A 15,431-nucleotide genomic window follows, 5' to 3' on the forward strand; every position below is an offset into this window, starting at 1 on the left:
TCCTCTGAGTGCATTGTTGCCCGTAAAGGTCTCCAGCCTTATCTCGAGGTATGACGAACACTGGAGGTGAGTTCAGGTCCTCCTCGCTGATGCTAGGCCCTATAAAAGGTGGAAAGAACATCCAAAAAGAAACACAAACCACAGAGACACTTAAACATACCTTCGAGATACCTTCAGTATTTGTTCAGCATCATGTGGAAGGCAGCGCTCTTGACCCTGGGCTTGTTGGTGGCTCTGGTAGACAGGGTGCGCCCCAATGACGGTCATCCCTCTTTTTATGGGGTGAAACTGTGTGGAAGAGAGTTCATACGAGCTGTCATCTTTACCTGTGGTGGTTCTCGCTGGAGGAGAAGCGCAGAAGACTCGGGTAAGACGGTGTGATTTTGTGTGCTGATTTTCTATAATGTGCTTTGTTTTCAAAGAATTAAACTGCAATATTGACAGATTTACTTTTTATTCTTTTTGTCAGCATTTATTGGAGAGAAGACCTATGATCCATGGAAGGCAAATCCCATCCCTCAACTTATGAGCGAGCAAGATCCTGCAGAATCCGAACCATGGAAAAATCCAGCCTCTGTAGCAGCAGGACTCAGCCGCTCAGCTCGCTCACCGATAACAGAAGAGGTCCTGGAGGCTCTACGGAGCGCAGACAGGAAAGGACGGGACGTAGTGGTTGGACTGTCCAATGCTTGCTGCAAGTGGGGCTGCAGCAAGAGTGAAATCAGCTCTCTCTGCTGAACTTAAATTTTTCTAAATATACACCCTGTTCTGTTCAAAATGAAGAACTTTACTCCCATACGCAATTTCTTAAATGTCCACTTTCGTTCAACTACCTGTCCATAATGTGAATGTCTTCTTGATATTTGTTTGCTCTGGTTGATGTGGTTGTTTAATAAAGCTTTGCTTAGTTGATTATGAAATGTTTTGCTTCGTTAAAAAGAAGAAAGTTATAATAAAGATACTTCATGCTGTTAGAGCACTTCCCATTTTCCAAAGGACTGTTTCACAGTTTTGGTAAGTATTTCAAAATTAAGGAAGTGGTGATGACTACGAGTACATGGTTAAGTACATGGCCTGCGATTAACTGAATTATACCGAAGTCATTTTCCTTCCTTAAAATGTAGTTGCTTACTCTGATTCTGCAAGGGCTTACAATGTGACAGCCCTGCAGCATATTAGGCTTATGATGCTAGAGTTTTTTGTTTTTTTTTTCTTTTGGGAAGGGGTGGGGTTTCTTTTTCGAACCTAGGACCCCTGTGGCAACAGTGCTAACCACTGTTCCATCTTACTACCGTGTATTACTATAGATAAAGCTAAAATTAGTCATTTAATTAAGTAGTAATATGTGAAGCATGAAAGTGTACATATTGATTAATTAATATTTATCATCCAATAATATCACACATATCATATGATAATGCAATAGTGGGTACGTTATATATTTTAGACATGTTTTGAAAACTTTAGTACAATTACTTATGGAATTATAACTTTTACTTAAGTAAAATCGTCTAAATACTTGTCTAAGCACTTTACAAAGTACTTAATTTGAGTGTAGTGCCACTCTTCAAACAATACATATGTCTGAAGACACAGGAGCCCTTGAATGTATACACAGTGTTTTCAGTGCCAGTTTTAACACTGTATTTACCTTGCTCATATCTCCTCTGTGCCATACCGGTGACAAAAATCACGGAGACGCTCATGATTGTGATTGTTGATGGGCCATCATCTCTGGTGACAGTGTTTTTCTGTCAACGCCCTGTCTCACTTCATACACATAGCTAACAGGCTAGAGGCGTTGAATATGGTTCCATCTAGTGGAGAAAAATGAAACCGCACAAACCGACGTAGGTATATTGTATAATCTGCTCCGTTCACGGAATAAAATGTTATCAGAATTTTATAATCATACATGCATTATTAATTAAGCGGTAAATGCTCATAAATGCTGAACACAGACTGAAATAACAGTAATACTTAAAGTTGTTTACGTCTCTTTCACCTCGCTCGAATACGGAAGCCGAACGTGATCATACAGATCACCCGGCTTGATTGCAAGGCATGCAATCTCTGTCACATACCAACTAGCATAGCAACCACGTAGATCTACTGCGATTAGAAGTTTGTATTTACCTACACAGACCGCGGATATATATATTATTTAATGTTAGTTGGTACATTGCATCTGCGCGGTTGTCTGTAGGAATATAGATCTACCACATCGGAGAAACCAGGTAAAACCTTTCGCGGTACTTTCAGGATGCTGTTAGCTAGCGGTGCTACTGATAGCTGCCGGGGGAAAGGGGGGGTTGGTGTGCGGCTGCCTTGTTATGCATATTAATTGAACCCCTTTAGCGGCTTTTGTGGCTTGGATTAAAACATAACTGTGGCAGCCGGGTAGTTGATGTGAGAAAGCGTTTCGGCAATCAGTGAATCGTTTACCTGTTACTGCGACGCCAGGCTAGCTTGCTAGCTGATGGAGCGAGACATTTGCGCCTTTACCGTCTGGGCCTCACGTAGAAAAGGTTCTTAGGGTCACGGTTGATAGTTGTTGATGTTTGGCTACTTATTCGTGAAGCCTTAAATGACCACTGGTTGTTGGTGGTCCTCGCCAGAAATGTCAAATGTTCATAAACGCCACTGCTTCCGCAGCACTGTTTTGCTACGCTATACATATTTACACTGACTCCAGCATTTTGTCTCAAATTACGATTCAAAGAACCGGTTTTGAGGCTATTTTAGAATTTGATGCTTTTAATAAGTCAGCATAATTCATTTGTTCTGTAGTCATTACATGGCGTTTTGATTTGTAAGATTACAGGTGCTGCAGTGAGCCCCTAAACGGGTAACGTGTGTGTGTGTTCTGTTGTAGGATGGAGTGGCAGCCGGATGAACAAGGTCTGCAGCAAGTGCTTCAGTTACTCAAGGATTCCCAGTCCCCAGACACAGCAACACAGAGAGCTGTGCAAGAAGTATCCTTACATCTGGCTCTGTATGTGTGTGTGTTTGACAGTTAGGGTGAGAGGAGAAGGTGTGAAATGTTGCCTCCCCCATGAGAGCTGGTGTGTCAGTTTGGAGGACAATGAGAAGATACTGTTTGTTCAGCTTGCATCAAGTGTCTGTGAAATGAAGGTCTGTGAGGATGTGTGAATTCTTGCTTTGTATTTATAGTGATTCAACTCCTTAACAGACTCTGCAGAAACTGGAACAGCTTAACCAGTTTCCAGATTTCAACAACTATCTCATCTTTGTTCTCACAAGCCTAAAATCTGAAGGTGAGTTTGTGCACATCAAATTTATAATTAAAAAAACAAACAAAAAAAAAACGCGTACTAGATTGTTTCATCTTTGCTTACCTCTCTGTATCTCACCACCTCCTTTTGGGTTTTCATGTTGCCTCTCTGCTGTCTTCCTTCTCAAGATGAGCCCACTCGTTCTCTGAGCGGTCTGATTCTGAAGAACAATGTGAAAGCTCACTACCAGAACTTCCCTCCCAATGTGGCAGACTTCATCAAACGAGAATGCCTCAACAACATCGGAGACCCTTCACCGCTTATCAGAGCTACAATCGGTGGGTGTTTCAGTCAGAGAGGGAAGCTTGAGAAATAAAAGGTTTAGTTAGATGGAGTTTTTCAGCAGTGTGAGTCAGATTATTATGGAGGTGGGTGAATTTTTGCAGGTAATATGGTTGTGTGGGAGAAAGCGTTGTATTTTCAAGATCTTTAAATGACAGAGGGTGAGTTATCCGGCTGGGTTTTAAAGCCTAATGTACTAGTGTGTAACTTTTTAACTCTTTATTATAAAGGCATTCTGATCACGACCATCGCCTCCAAAGGAGAGCTGCAGACCTGGCCAGAGCTGCTGCCTCAGCTCTGTAACTTGCTCAACTCGGAGGACTATAACACCTGCGAGGTTAGGGTTACATACCTTAAACACATGCACAGCCTTGCAATGAAAATTTGGTACTATTTTGGTGATAAGGTTTGTGTCTGTTTCTTTTGTAATTTGTTTCTGATTTGTTTTTTTTTGGCAGGGTTCTTTTGGAGCACTGCAAAAGATCTGTGAGGATTCATCAGAGTTGTTGGATAGCGATGCTTTGAACAGACCTCTTAACATCATGATCCCCAAATTCCTCCAGTTTTTCAAACATTGCAGCCCCAAGATCAGGTCAGTGAAATCCAAGTCTCAGTGTCTGAATCTTGCAGAATTAGCAGTTTTCCTTTCCTCCTCATCTAAAATCTCCTTGTTAAAATTATCTCTTGTTTTTTCTTTTTCTTTTTTGCCAAGGTCCCATGCTATAGCTTGTGTGAACCAGTTTATCATTGGCCGAGCTCAGGCTCTGATGGATAACATCGACACCTTTATTGAGGTGAGCAATTCAACATTTTTTACTTTTACTTACGTTTTTACGAGGATCGCAAAATTTTGCTCCATGAAGGTATTTTTGTTGTTGTTGTTTGGGTTTTTTTGGGGTTTTTTTTGCGAAAGCCTCTTTTTGACTTCAAACAGAAGCTGCATGAACACGGCACTTTTTCAGCTTACTGTGAAAACACCATTTGGCGCCGCACCACCATCTGCTCAGCTGTGATATACTCTGCCACATGTGTTGCAGACAGTGCTGACAGTTTTGTAAACAATGAAGTCTGAGCTGCTCTGCTGGACAAACTATGTGATGACATAATTTCTAAAATGTTCCAAGCCGGTTTTTTTTGCCCTGTGTTCTGTAAAACAAAAAAGAAAAGGTTGCATATTTATTCCTGTTGAGCGACATGTCTGCTGTGTCAGTGATGGGCCAAAATGTTCCTAGACTCTAGTTAGTTTGTGGATGTGGGTAGATTGCCAGCACATGTAAAATAATTAAACAGACCTGCACACGTTTTATAGTAAAGGTGTAAAGCCTCATAAAACCTCTAGAATAATAAATGAATAATAAATTGTTTTTGTTCCTTCACCTTTGTTGACCCTACCTGTCTTTCCTTCCCGTTTTTAATTTGTTTTCTTTCTGTTGTTTGTTTATTTTCTATCCAGAGTCTGTTTGCTCTGGCTGGGGACGAGGACAGTGAAGTGAGGAAGAATGTGTGCAGGGCTCTGGTCATGCTCCTAGAAGTCCGAATTGACCGTCTCATCCCTCACATGCACAGCATCATCCAGGTAAAGGCCTGACTCATCTCGACCTTAAACTATGTTTGGCTGTCGCTTTCTCATCTTCTTAATCACTTGTTGTTGGGTTTTTTTTCCCCAGTATATGCTCCAGCGGACGCAGGACCCAGATGAGAACGTGGCCCTGGAGGCCTGTGAGTTCTGGCTGACACTGGCTGAACAGCCCATCTGTAAAGAGGCCCTTTCTGGCCACTTGGTCCAGTAAGTGCTCACTTTCTCCCATAGCAAGGACTGGTTTAATGATGAGATAATTTCATCTGAGTAGTAATGTGTTTCCTTATCTTTTTTTTTTTTTCCTTTTCAGACTGATACCTATACTGGTGAATGGGATGAAGTATTCTGAAATAGATATCATTCTACTAAAGGTTAGCATCCTCTGGACAAATCTGGCATCTCTTCTTGTGTTTTGCTGTTTACCTGTGTTCTGAATTCACCTTGAGCTCTGATCTCCTCCAGGGTGATGTTGAAGAGGACGAGACGATTCCAGACAGCGAGCAGGACATCAAGCCTCGCTTCCACAAGTCCCGCACTGTCACCCTGCAGCATGAAGGAGGGGAGGGCGAGGAGGGGGAGGACATCGATGAAGATGAGGACGATGATGATGACACGCTGTCTGATTGGAACCTACGTGAGTTTCGCATGCAAAGTTAGAATTAAAGTTAGATTAGATTTCCTTACCAAAACAAGTAAAATGGAGCAGAACAGCACAAAAAATTAAACGTAGAACTAAATTATTAATAAAGAAAAGGTTCTTGTGAAATCTTTTGTGACATAAAATAATCTAAGCATTAGAAGGAAAGAGGTAGGACTGGGTGATCTTTTGAACATTATTTTAAAATTAAGGTTAAAGTAGAATAGAATACAAGGATGTTTGATTGAAAAGGGATCCTGTAGGTTTTTTGAACCTGCGTGGAAACTGCGTCATGTCAAAAACGTCTTTCAACCTAAAACCTATTATATACTGTTTTGTTGTGTAGTATTAATATTAAAAAAGTGCTTCACTTTTTTTTTTCTTCTATTTTTTTCTTCAAAACAGTACATTTGAAAATTCATGGACAAGGTTTAGGGTTAGCATTCAAAACAGTTTTTGGTTAAAGAGTGTGCACATACCGGTGAATTACTCATTACAGAAACAGAAAAAATGATTTTAGCAATTACCGATACTGTTAATTGTTAATGTTTAATTATTAACCTTCATTGGGTGGTGGTGTAACAAATTTGTTAAGCGCCCCGTGTGTGTTTGCAAGAGTGTGTGCACGCGCAGGTATGTGAGAGATATGAATAGAAATGGATTGATTTCTCTGGGGAGCATTTACCAAAAAAACCCACCTACTTATCCTCTTTATTATAACCATTATAACCCTGTTGTGGTACCTTTTATTATAACATAGTTATCCAACACTGATCCTGGATTTTCCTCTTTTCAGGGAAGTGCTCTGCTGCCGCTCTGGATGTTCTTGCCAACGTGTTTCGTGAGGAGTTGCTGCCTCATCTCCTCCCCTTGCTCAAAGGCCTGCTTTTCCATCCTGATTGGGTCATCAAGGAGTCCGGCATCCTGGTGCTTGGGGCTATTGCTGAGGGTAAGATGAGGCAGAAGCACAGTAAAGGGGACTTAATATGTTTTTCTATTTTACCTGAGAAAAAATAAATTTCTAGTTTTAATCTGGGCTTTTTGTGGTACCCCAGTTCATCCACTACTGAAACAAGCCATGTTAGTTTTCTTGGCCCCTCCTTTTAAGCTAACTTGCCTATTGCTTGAACAGAAGGTGGATGGATTTTTTTTGCTACAGCCAGAGCTGTGTATCTGAGATTAGAGCAGGGCAATATGACCAAAAACATTTATCGCGATATACATTTGAAAATTTGCGATAACTTTATAACTGACAATATAATTGACACTAGACAAAACATTTGACATATTTTTGAGCGCCGTGTACCACATAAAATCGTTTCGAGGTCAGTAAACACAACCAGAATTCATACATAAGGCACACGGGATTATAAGGGGCACTGTTGATTTTCAGAAAAATCCAAGTATTGATTTTAAGTGTGCCGTATTTTCCAAAAAACACGGTAATAACGACGGCCCGCTAGCATGCTCTACCAAAAATAGTGCTTTGTTGTGTATCGGAGGGACAAAAGCCAAACCAGTTCCACACCACTGAAGTTGCAGCATTTTTACAAACCAATTCTGGTTCATTGTTTCATTTAACGATCCACTTTCGCCCTTCTCATTCTCCGTCGCCGCCATGCTTTTTCCGCCATGTGCGTATGAAAACAAAGGCACTGTGCGTTTTACCCATATTCTATCGCGATATTTCATTTTCTTATCGTTGCCCAACATTATACCGGTATTACCGTGAATGTTATGATATGGCCCAGCCCTATCTGAGATCACATTAAGGATATCTGCTCTCACTGACCAGAACCAAGAGTACAAAAACTGCCTGAAACAAAGCACTTAGAGCAATCTGAAAACTGAACCTTTGGCTCCTAGGGATTACTTTTGTATATGACAGAAAATGGGTATGTGTTGTTTACCTAGGTCCCCTCTAAAGAAAACTGATCATAGATGATAAGTTTAAGACTGTAACTATGGGGAGACCCCCCACATATTGTGTAATCTTTTATAAAACTTTTTTTTTTAATTCTTTTTTAAATTTTAGAAATATCAAAACAAATTCTTTTCTCATTTCCACAATAGTGATAAATAAATTATGTTTATCCTTCCAGGATGTATGCAGGGTATGGTACCTTACTTGCCTGAGCTTATCCCTCACCTCATCCAGTGTTTATGTGACAAGAAGGCCTTGGTGCGCTCCATTGCCTGCTGGACCCTCAGTCGCTATGCCCACTGGGTGGTCAGCCAGCCCCCTGATGCTCACCTCAAACCCCTCATGACGGAGCTGCTCAAACGGATCCTGGATGGCAACAAGAGAGTACAAGAGGCTGCATGCAGGTACAGATCTTCCCTTTTCTTTGTTTTCTGTGTGCTTTCTAGTTTCTTACTAATAAGTGGTTAAACAAATTGCGTCCTTCCTCAAAGTGCATTTGCCACTCTGGAGGAAGAAGCATGCACAGAGCTGGTACCATACCTGAGCTTTATCCTGGACACCCTGGTTTTTGCTTTTGGGAAGTACCAGCACAAAAACCTCCTCATCCTCTATGATGCCATAGGAACACTGGCAGACTCTGTGGGACACCATCTCAACCAGCCTGTGAGCCCGAACGTTTTAGACACAGCTGCATGCATTTACACAAAAATGACAAAAAACAAAGACAAAAATCTCCCTCTTGTTTTGTTTAGGAGTACATACAAAAGCTGATGCCTCCACTGATAGCCAAGTGGAATGAGTTGAAGGATGAGGACAAAGATCTCTTCCCTCTGCTCGAGTGTCTGTCATCTGTTGCCACAGCGCTGCAGAGCGGCTTCCTTCCCTATTGTGAGCCCGTCTATCAGCGCTGTGTCACCCTGGTCCAGAAGACCCTTGCTCAGGCCATGGTGAACCAAACATGCATATTTAATTACTCACAATTTATGCTTTTGCTGCTTTTCATAAATGACACTCGTTTTGCGTACATCTCAGATGTACAGTCAGCAGCCAGATCAGTATGAAGCACCCGACAAGGACTTCATGATTGTGGCCTTGGATCTTTTAAGTGGCTTGGCAGAGGGACTCGGAGGCCACGTGGACACACTCGTGGCTCGCAGTAATATCATGACCCTGCTTTTCCAATGCATGCAGGTGAGGAGAGCCTATGTTTGTGTGAATGCCTTTCCAGAGATCATTCAGAGTCAATGCTGTATATGTTTAAGTTTTCATTTTTAATGTTGGTGTATGAATCTCTGAGTCTCTCTCTGAATCAAATTAGCTGCATGCATGTACATCGGTATTAGTGTAATTTCATGTAATGGATTTTTTTTTTTTTTTTTAAATCCCTGGTTCTTTGTATCAGTTGTATTTAGAAATGCTCATGTAAACAGGATATTTTCCACTACTTTTCACTCTGCATTTAATTTTAATGTGAAGTAGCCAGAGGAAATGTGCTATATTTGTAGCAGAGTGCTCAGCGCTTGCAGCCATTTGATCACAGAAGGTTTATCTGGAAAGAAACACTTTTTTTTGTTTTAAACTGCTCATGTTTTGCAATGTTTTATTTTTTTCAAAATCGCAGAAGAAGGAGGAGGACAACTGCTACGACGTGTTAGATGTGCCAAATTCTTTCAGTCATTTGATGGTGTATATTCACATTACTCCTTGTCTTTCTGTCTCTTTTGTCCCAGGATACGATGCCCGAAGTAAGACAGAGTTCATTTGCTCTGCTGGGTGACTTGACCAAGGCTTGCTTTCCTCATGTCAAACCCTGTATCGGTAAACATTTAGCTGTCTGTTACCCTTACACACCTGTACATACATATACGTATCCCATAATTCTACTTTTTAACATTTTGTGTCTCTCTTAGCTGAATTCATGCCAATCCTCGGAACAAATCTGAACCCAGAGTTCATCTCCGTCTGCAACAACGCTACCTGGGCCATAGGAGAGATCTGCATGCAGATGGGTACGTGGAAGAAGCCCAGTTTTTGTTCTATGTATTTATGCTAACTTTTTGATGTACGGCTGTACAGTGTGAGATGTCGTGTGTCTCATTTTATTTTTATTTCTCTGTCAGGAGTGGAGATGCAGCCATACATTGCTATGGTTCTGAACCAGCTGGTGGAGATTATTAATCGACCCAATACTCCCAAGACCCTGTTGGAGAACACCGGTATATGATTTCACAGATCATTTTATACATGCTTTCAAGGGGAAGGGAAGGGACTTGTACAGATACAAATATGCATTTATCTAAGAGCAGGTTTGACTCATCTCTGTTCTCTTCCAGCAATCACCATTGGCCGGCTGGGCTATGTGTGTCCTCAGGAGGTCGCGCCCATGTTGCCGCAGTTCATCCGACCCTGGTGAGAGATGGTTTGATTCTGAGTCTGAAAAGTGAGGTTGAAGTGAAAATGCAGACTTAAGATACTTTGTTCTAATGGATGCATTATCATTTACATAACTTCATTCTTTAAATGATTTCCAGAATTGTTACTAATTCCTTGGGAATAAGAATTCTTTTCTTCAAGCCCAATAGCAAAATAAGTCGTCTTTCACAGTGACACAACAGTTTGCATGTCTCCCATAAATTTTTGATTTGGTTTATCTCTTATTAAAATGGGACTTGTGAACTCACAATTCTGGCAGAATCATGCTTAGCGGTCACTAACTGGTTAATAATTGCACAATGCAGGTGTACGTCTCTCCGAAACATCCGAGACAACGAGGAGAAAGACTCCGCCTTCCGTGGGATTTGCATTATGATTGGCGTGAACCCTGGAGGTGTGGTGCAGGTGAGACACTGCTCATTGCAGTCATTAGGATTCACAGTGTGCGTATTTGGGTTTAAATTAAATCAAAAGATAGTGTTGAGGTTGATCTCTTCCTGTGTTTGTTCAGGACTTCATCTTCTTCTGTGACGCTGTGGCCTCCTGGGTCAATCCTAAAGATGACCTGAGAGACATGTTCTACAAGGTGAGGGTCCACCTCATTTTAAGGGGCGAGTTCTTGTTTCCACAGCTAGTACCATCCTTCTGTCTCCTCTCCCTCTGAGAGTGACTCGGTGTGAGGTGCAGTGACCTTAGGCGCAGCAGAGTGTTAACTATGAACCTCAGCAGCACAGACAGGGATGTTTCTATGCAGAAAAACTGACTGCACACATTCCCCTCAGGGTCCATCACATAAAGTGTGATCTAAGACTAGACAGACAAACGTCAAAGCACAAGGATCCATTCAGTAATGTTTAATTCAGTCTAATGTATCAGTGTGCTGGGCTTCATTATAAAAGGAACCCTTAATATGGATTTGGATCAGACTGATTGCATTGCAACAGAACTTGTGTAGGACCCTTCCTTTGATGCATTTGATTACTGACCTGTTTCATAATACCCCGTTCCTCTATGGCGAACAAAATGAAATTGGTAAATCTGCCTGGTCTATAAATTTACCTTTTATACTAGGGCTGTGCGATATGACTAAAATCTCATATCCTGATATAAGACATTTATTGTCCCGACAACGGTATGTATCACAAATGTTACATTTTCTGTAAATTCTGTGAATCTCGACTTGCGTGAAGTGTTTTCAGCTGGGCATCGTGTACCTGGAGTCGAGTGTTACATAAGTTGAAACGGCCGCAATTTTCTTTGAGTTTTTATTTTATGGCGTGTCTAAGGTTTATTTTTTAGCACCTGACGGCTCTTTTTAGCTTCTTGTCCGTAAACACTCTGCATGCTATTTCACGTAATTCAGTTTATTTTGAAAAATCTCAACAGGATCTTCAGATTTATTTTGAAAGGTTTATGTGGAAAACAAAGAAGCGGACAGCGGAGCCACGAGATGGTTTTACCGTCGTTGTTGCTAACGGCAACGCATAAAAACTGTCGCTTGTCCGTCCGTGGTGTGGTTATATTAAGAGAAAGCGAGAACTTTAAGAAATTCTACAGTGACCATCAAAACGATGAAAAAATATTTGCGTAAACAGTTTATTTTGCGACACCACGAAATAAATGATAGCGTAAAATGAAACGATGGACGTTTTCATATCGTCATCCGATATGCATCGTTATATCGAACAGCCCTATTTTATACTATTTTGATCTAAGCTGATTTTGGCCTAGTTTATAGTATTTTGATACTAAATGACGTAGGTCTCCAGAAAATATTGGGTGATGCCTATTAGTTTCACTCCATGTCCCTGAAGGAAGTAACCACTTACTGGACACTGTTTTGCACACACATACTTAGGTGGGACTCTCTCAGCTATATACGGCTCCTTATTTAAGTTTTTGTTTTTTATGTTCCTCTAAGAGAACTATTGCATTATTTTGAAAGTTGAATCACTGCTAACCGGCTATCTTCAGCTGGATTGCTGGCTCGGTTGTAGTTGTGGTGGTTAAAATGTGACCACAAGTGACACATTCAGTGGGTCTGTAATGCAGTAAGCAGTGGTTGCAGCATAACATATAGAGACAAAGTGGAAATTTTAGAGCAGATAATAACACAAGATCCTGAGGTTGTAATTATGCTTTTTCACTGGACTGTTTCTCGATCAGTCCACTTCTCCTGCCTGCTTGAGATATTGAAGAGATGCCATTTTTCTGTTTCCAAAGATCTTGCATGGTTTTAAGGAGCAGGTTGGGGAGGAGAACTGGCAACAGTTTTCAGAGCAGTTCCCACCACTGCTGAAGGAGAGACTGGCAGCCTGCTATGGGGTTTAGATTCTCTACACCCACCTAAGAGGTAATGCCACATCCAGCTTCATTTAAACTGCATTTTTAGGCACAAACTGCATTTGATTAATATTAACTTATTTGTGTCCATCTCTCTCTCTCACTTTTCGCTCCTTCCAGGTGAGCCAGCAGGAGGAGGGTGAATGGGAAACTCATCCATCTGTGTATTGCACTGCCCTGATCTGGGGGGAGGGAGAGGGATGCTATTGGCCGCTCCCCCTGATGGACGGCCCCCACGCCCTATGTGTTTGTCCATAGAGGGAGGGTAGGCGGGTGGGAGGGAGGGACAGGGAGGACACCTCTAGATTAACTAGGCAGGGACCTGACACAGAAAAACTAACTGGTAGGGACAGATAGAGAGGGACAGAGAGAAGGAGACGGAGGAGAGATGGAGGGAGAGACAGGATGGGAAAGAGGAGAGGCAGGGAAAGATACCAGCATAGAGTGAGTTCAGGGAAAGAAACGGAGGGAATTCAGTAATAAGGAAGGGAAAAAAGAGCCACAGAAAGGTCTGTTACTTGGCTTTGAGGACAGGGACAGCTGAGATTTTAATGGGATTCTTAAACTTAAGAGTAATTCTTGACCGACAGAGACAGACCAACGAACACAGACTCTCACACTTTAACTTGCACATGCTGTACATTCAGTACATGTAACAGACTGTAGGTGGCACTATAATTTAGACTTTTTAAGACCTACTACATGTAGTTAGGGACCGACAGGTGTCTAAATTCTGTTCATTTTCTGGGTGATACATTTCTTTTCCGGGGAATAGGATTCAGTATAAATTACTTCATCCATAGTCACTGAAACAATACTTAACTGTAAGATAATCTAGCTATCTTCATCTGTGTTTCCTACCTTCATTTTTGACCAGAGTGCTGCTTCACAGAGCTTTCTATCTATCAGACGTATTCCTGTCACATTTTCTACCTGATCAAACCAGAGTAAGAGAGCAGGAGGGAAAAAAACTAAGCATCTTTTCCTCTTGGCTTCACAGCAACCATTCCTCTAGGAAGGGAGGATTAGGGCTAACACATTTGTTTTCTCTCCAGAGGGGGAGGAAATATTACCAAGAAAATCACATTTTTAGTTGTCTCTGTGCAGTTTTGTGCGTGTGAATGTGCACGCGCGCACGTGTGTGCATGTGCAGTTTATAAATCCTTACTTCGGCATTCTGTGTTAACAGTCCGTGAAATGTGTATTGTTTTTGATATGGTACCGAGCTAAAACTTGACTCCCACCGCGATGTCCTTTGGCACCTGTTAACTGTGACCAAGTGTGTGTGTTTGTTTGTTTTTTTGTATGTGTGTGAGTGTGTATGTGTTTGTCTACATTCGTACTGATATCCATTTGATGCCATATCAATATCTTAAGTAAAACAGTGATTGGCAGTGTCATTGTGATCTTTATAATGTTTTAAAACTGGTCCTTTTTTTGCTGCTACTGATGATTCTTGTTTTTGTTTTTGTTTTGTTTTTTTATATAGTGGATTTAAATTCGCACACTTAACACAAAAAATGAATTAATGCTATTTTCAGTGACTGTTAAGTTGTTTTTTTGCACTTTTTAAAAAAAATTTATTTTACCTATATTTTGTTTTTGTATGGATTTTTTTTTTAACCTCACCCATATGATATGGTTTGACCCTAATGTCAGTGTTTGTCATACTGTGTTGCACTGTGAAATTAAGTGTCTGTGACTGGCAAAAATATCCCAATACTAAATGGCAAATAAAAATAACTTTGTGAAACTGCGACTAATCCGCACTTTTACAATGACTAACCTTGCCATATTGCTGAGTGGTACGTGTGTGCGTGTGAATGTATGTGTGTGTGTGTGTGTGATCCTGCATGTGTAGGTGCGCATGAGTACCTTTTTTTTTTTACCTATGAGCATGTTTTTGATAGTTTAGTTATGATGTGTGCACAGTAGGGATGCAAATGATATTTTCTTTCTGTATTTGGAAGGGTTGTAGCCTGCCCCAGCATACTTTGTGTGCATGCTCAGTGTCGGTGTTTTCACTTTGCGTGCGTGAAAGTGTGTGTGTGTGTGTGTGTGTGTGTGCAGTTTGATGGATATTTTAGAAAAAAATGATTGCCCTTTACACACCAACACACCACCTCAAATCACAATAAGACAAGAGCACAGTACACTTAAAATAATAAAAGCTAGGACACTGCCAAAGAGCAATAGCCACTGAAATTTTAAAAGCAGACAGTGATTAGAGGTGAGCTGCTATTTCCAATAGTCACCTTGTTTGTCGTGCTGGTGTAGAGTTAGACGCACAGTGGGGCTTTTATGGATAATCATTGTTAAGGTTTTTCCAGCAAAATTGACTACAGGGATTTTTTTTTTTTTCCATTTGATAATCTGCCAGTGTTTTGCAGCATGTTGACATTTGGAAACACGCAGTGGTACTTGGTTTGACCTAGACTGTGACCATAGAGATAATCAAACCGATCCTTAGTTATTTCAAATATGAGATAATCTCAACCCCAGTTTAATTCTCTCGCCACTGTCTCTTAGTTCAAAGCTTGAAAACACATAAAAATGTTTGTGGTTGCTTGTTTTTTGCTTTACTGCTATTTTTTTTTTTTTTTTTTTAAATCTTCATGAGCAGTTTTTGTATTGGCAAGGTCGGTGTATTTTGTTTCTTTGTCTTCTTCAGTGCCAGCAAGATTATGATGAATTTGAAGTGAAAGTGGGGGCATCACGGCTTCTTTAAGAGGAAAAGAAGCAGTTTATGTGTCCGTTCTGTTTATATAATAAAAAGCATGATAATGTTGCAGTTTGGCAGAAAGACTTTGGTACTTTTTGTTTTTCTGTGAATTCCTCTCGCCAGTCTTGTTCCCTTTTTTGGAAGATGGGAATAGAAATAAAAATGATTTATAGTTTGTGTGGAATCTCAAAAGTCCAAATGGATAGTGGAGTCGT

General features: G+C 40.9%; 3 protein-coding genes across 7 annotated transcripts in view; 2 read left to right on the forward strand and 1 right to left on the reverse strand.

Moving 5' to 3' along the window:
* The window catches only part of rfx1b (regulatory factor X, 1b (influences HLA class II expression)), a 19,088-nt gene extending 15,714 nt beyond the window's left edge, over positions 1-3,374 (reverse strand). The window contains exons 1-2 of one of the 3 annotated variants that reach the window (XM_026170184.1): positions 3,360-3,374; positions 161-288 (exon numbers count right to left, since the gene is read on the reverse strand). The gene's annotated coding sequence lies outside the window, so the exon portion shown is untranslated. Of the gene's footprint in view, positions 1-160; positions 342-450; positions 518-2,445; positions 2,497-3,359 lie in introns of those variants that run through there. The other 2 variants (XM_026170185.1, XM_026170183.1) reach the window with 2 other exon arrangements.
* rln3b (relaxin 3b) lies at positions 193-912 on the forward strand. The gene is made up of 2 exons (XM_026170192.1): positions 193-367; positions 470-912. Exons 1-2 carry the CDS (start codon positions 193-195, stop codon positions 736-738), a joined length of 444 nt encoding a protein of 147 aa, XP_026025977.1. The 3' UTR covers positions 739-912.
* On the forward strand, positions 2,009-13,051 carry tnpo2b (transportin 2b). 3 transcript variants are annotated; one of them, XM_026170179.1, is made up of 24 exons: positions 2,009-2,237; positions 2,876-2,975; positions 3,203-3,278; positions 3,425-3,574; positions 3,809-3,915; positions 4,037-4,170; positions 4,291-4,372; positions 5,032-5,154; positions 5,246-5,364; positions 5,468-5,528; positions 5,620-5,791; positions 6,591-6,743; positions 7,897-8,122; positions 8,210-8,381; positions 8,471-8,665; positions 8,751-8,909; positions 9,443-9,536; positions 9,629-9,727; positions 9,839-9,934; positions 10,052-10,127; positions 10,457-10,556; positions 10,663-10,737; positions 12,375-12,504; positions 12,615-13,051. In XM_026170179.1, exons 2-23 carry the CDS (start codon positions 2,877-2,879, stop codon positions 12,480-12,482), a joined length of 2,676 nt encoding a protein of 891 aa, XP_026025964.1. In that variant the 5' UTR covers positions 2,009-2,237; position 2,876; the 3' UTR covers positions 12,483-12,504; positions 12,615-13,051. The 3 variants fall into 3 exon arrangements, with proteins under 3 accessions (XP_026025964.1, XP_026025966.1, XP_026025965.1); XM_026170181.1 differs by having other exon boundaries at positions 9,449-9,536; XM_026170180.1 differs by lacking the exon at positions 2,009-2,237 and adding an exon at positions 2,469-2,528.
* Positions 13,052-15,431: the final 2,380 nt, after the last annotated feature.

The sequence above is a fragment of the Astatotilapia calliptera genome, chromosome 6 (genome assembly GCF_900246225.1).
Source record: "Astatotilapia calliptera chromosome 6, fAstCal1.2, whole genome shotgun sequence".
NCBI lineage: Eukaryota > Metazoa > Chordata > Actinopteri > Cichliformes > Cichlidae > Astatotilapia > Astatotilapia calliptera.

Coding starts and splice junctions, on each gene's coding strand:
- rln3b (XM_026170192.1), top strand. CDS start 193: ATGTGGAAGGCAGCGCTCTTGACCCTGGGCTTGTTGGTGGCTCTGGTA. Junction 368..469: donor GAGAAGCGCAGAAGACTCGG/GTAAGACGGTGT, acceptor TCTTTTTGTCAG/CATTTATTGGAGAGAAGACC.
- tnpo2b (XM_026170179.1), top strand. CDS start 2,877: ATGGAGTGGCAGCCGGATGAACAAGGTCTGCAGCAAGTGCTTCAGTTA. Junction 3,575..3,808: donor GCTTATCAGAGCTACAATCG/GTGGGTGTTTCA, acceptor TTTATTATAAAG/GCATTCTGATCACGACCATC. Junction 5,792..6,590: donor GCTGTCTGATTGGAACCTAC/GTGAGTTTCGCA, acceptor TCCTCTTTTCAG/GGAAGTGCTCTGCTGCCGCT.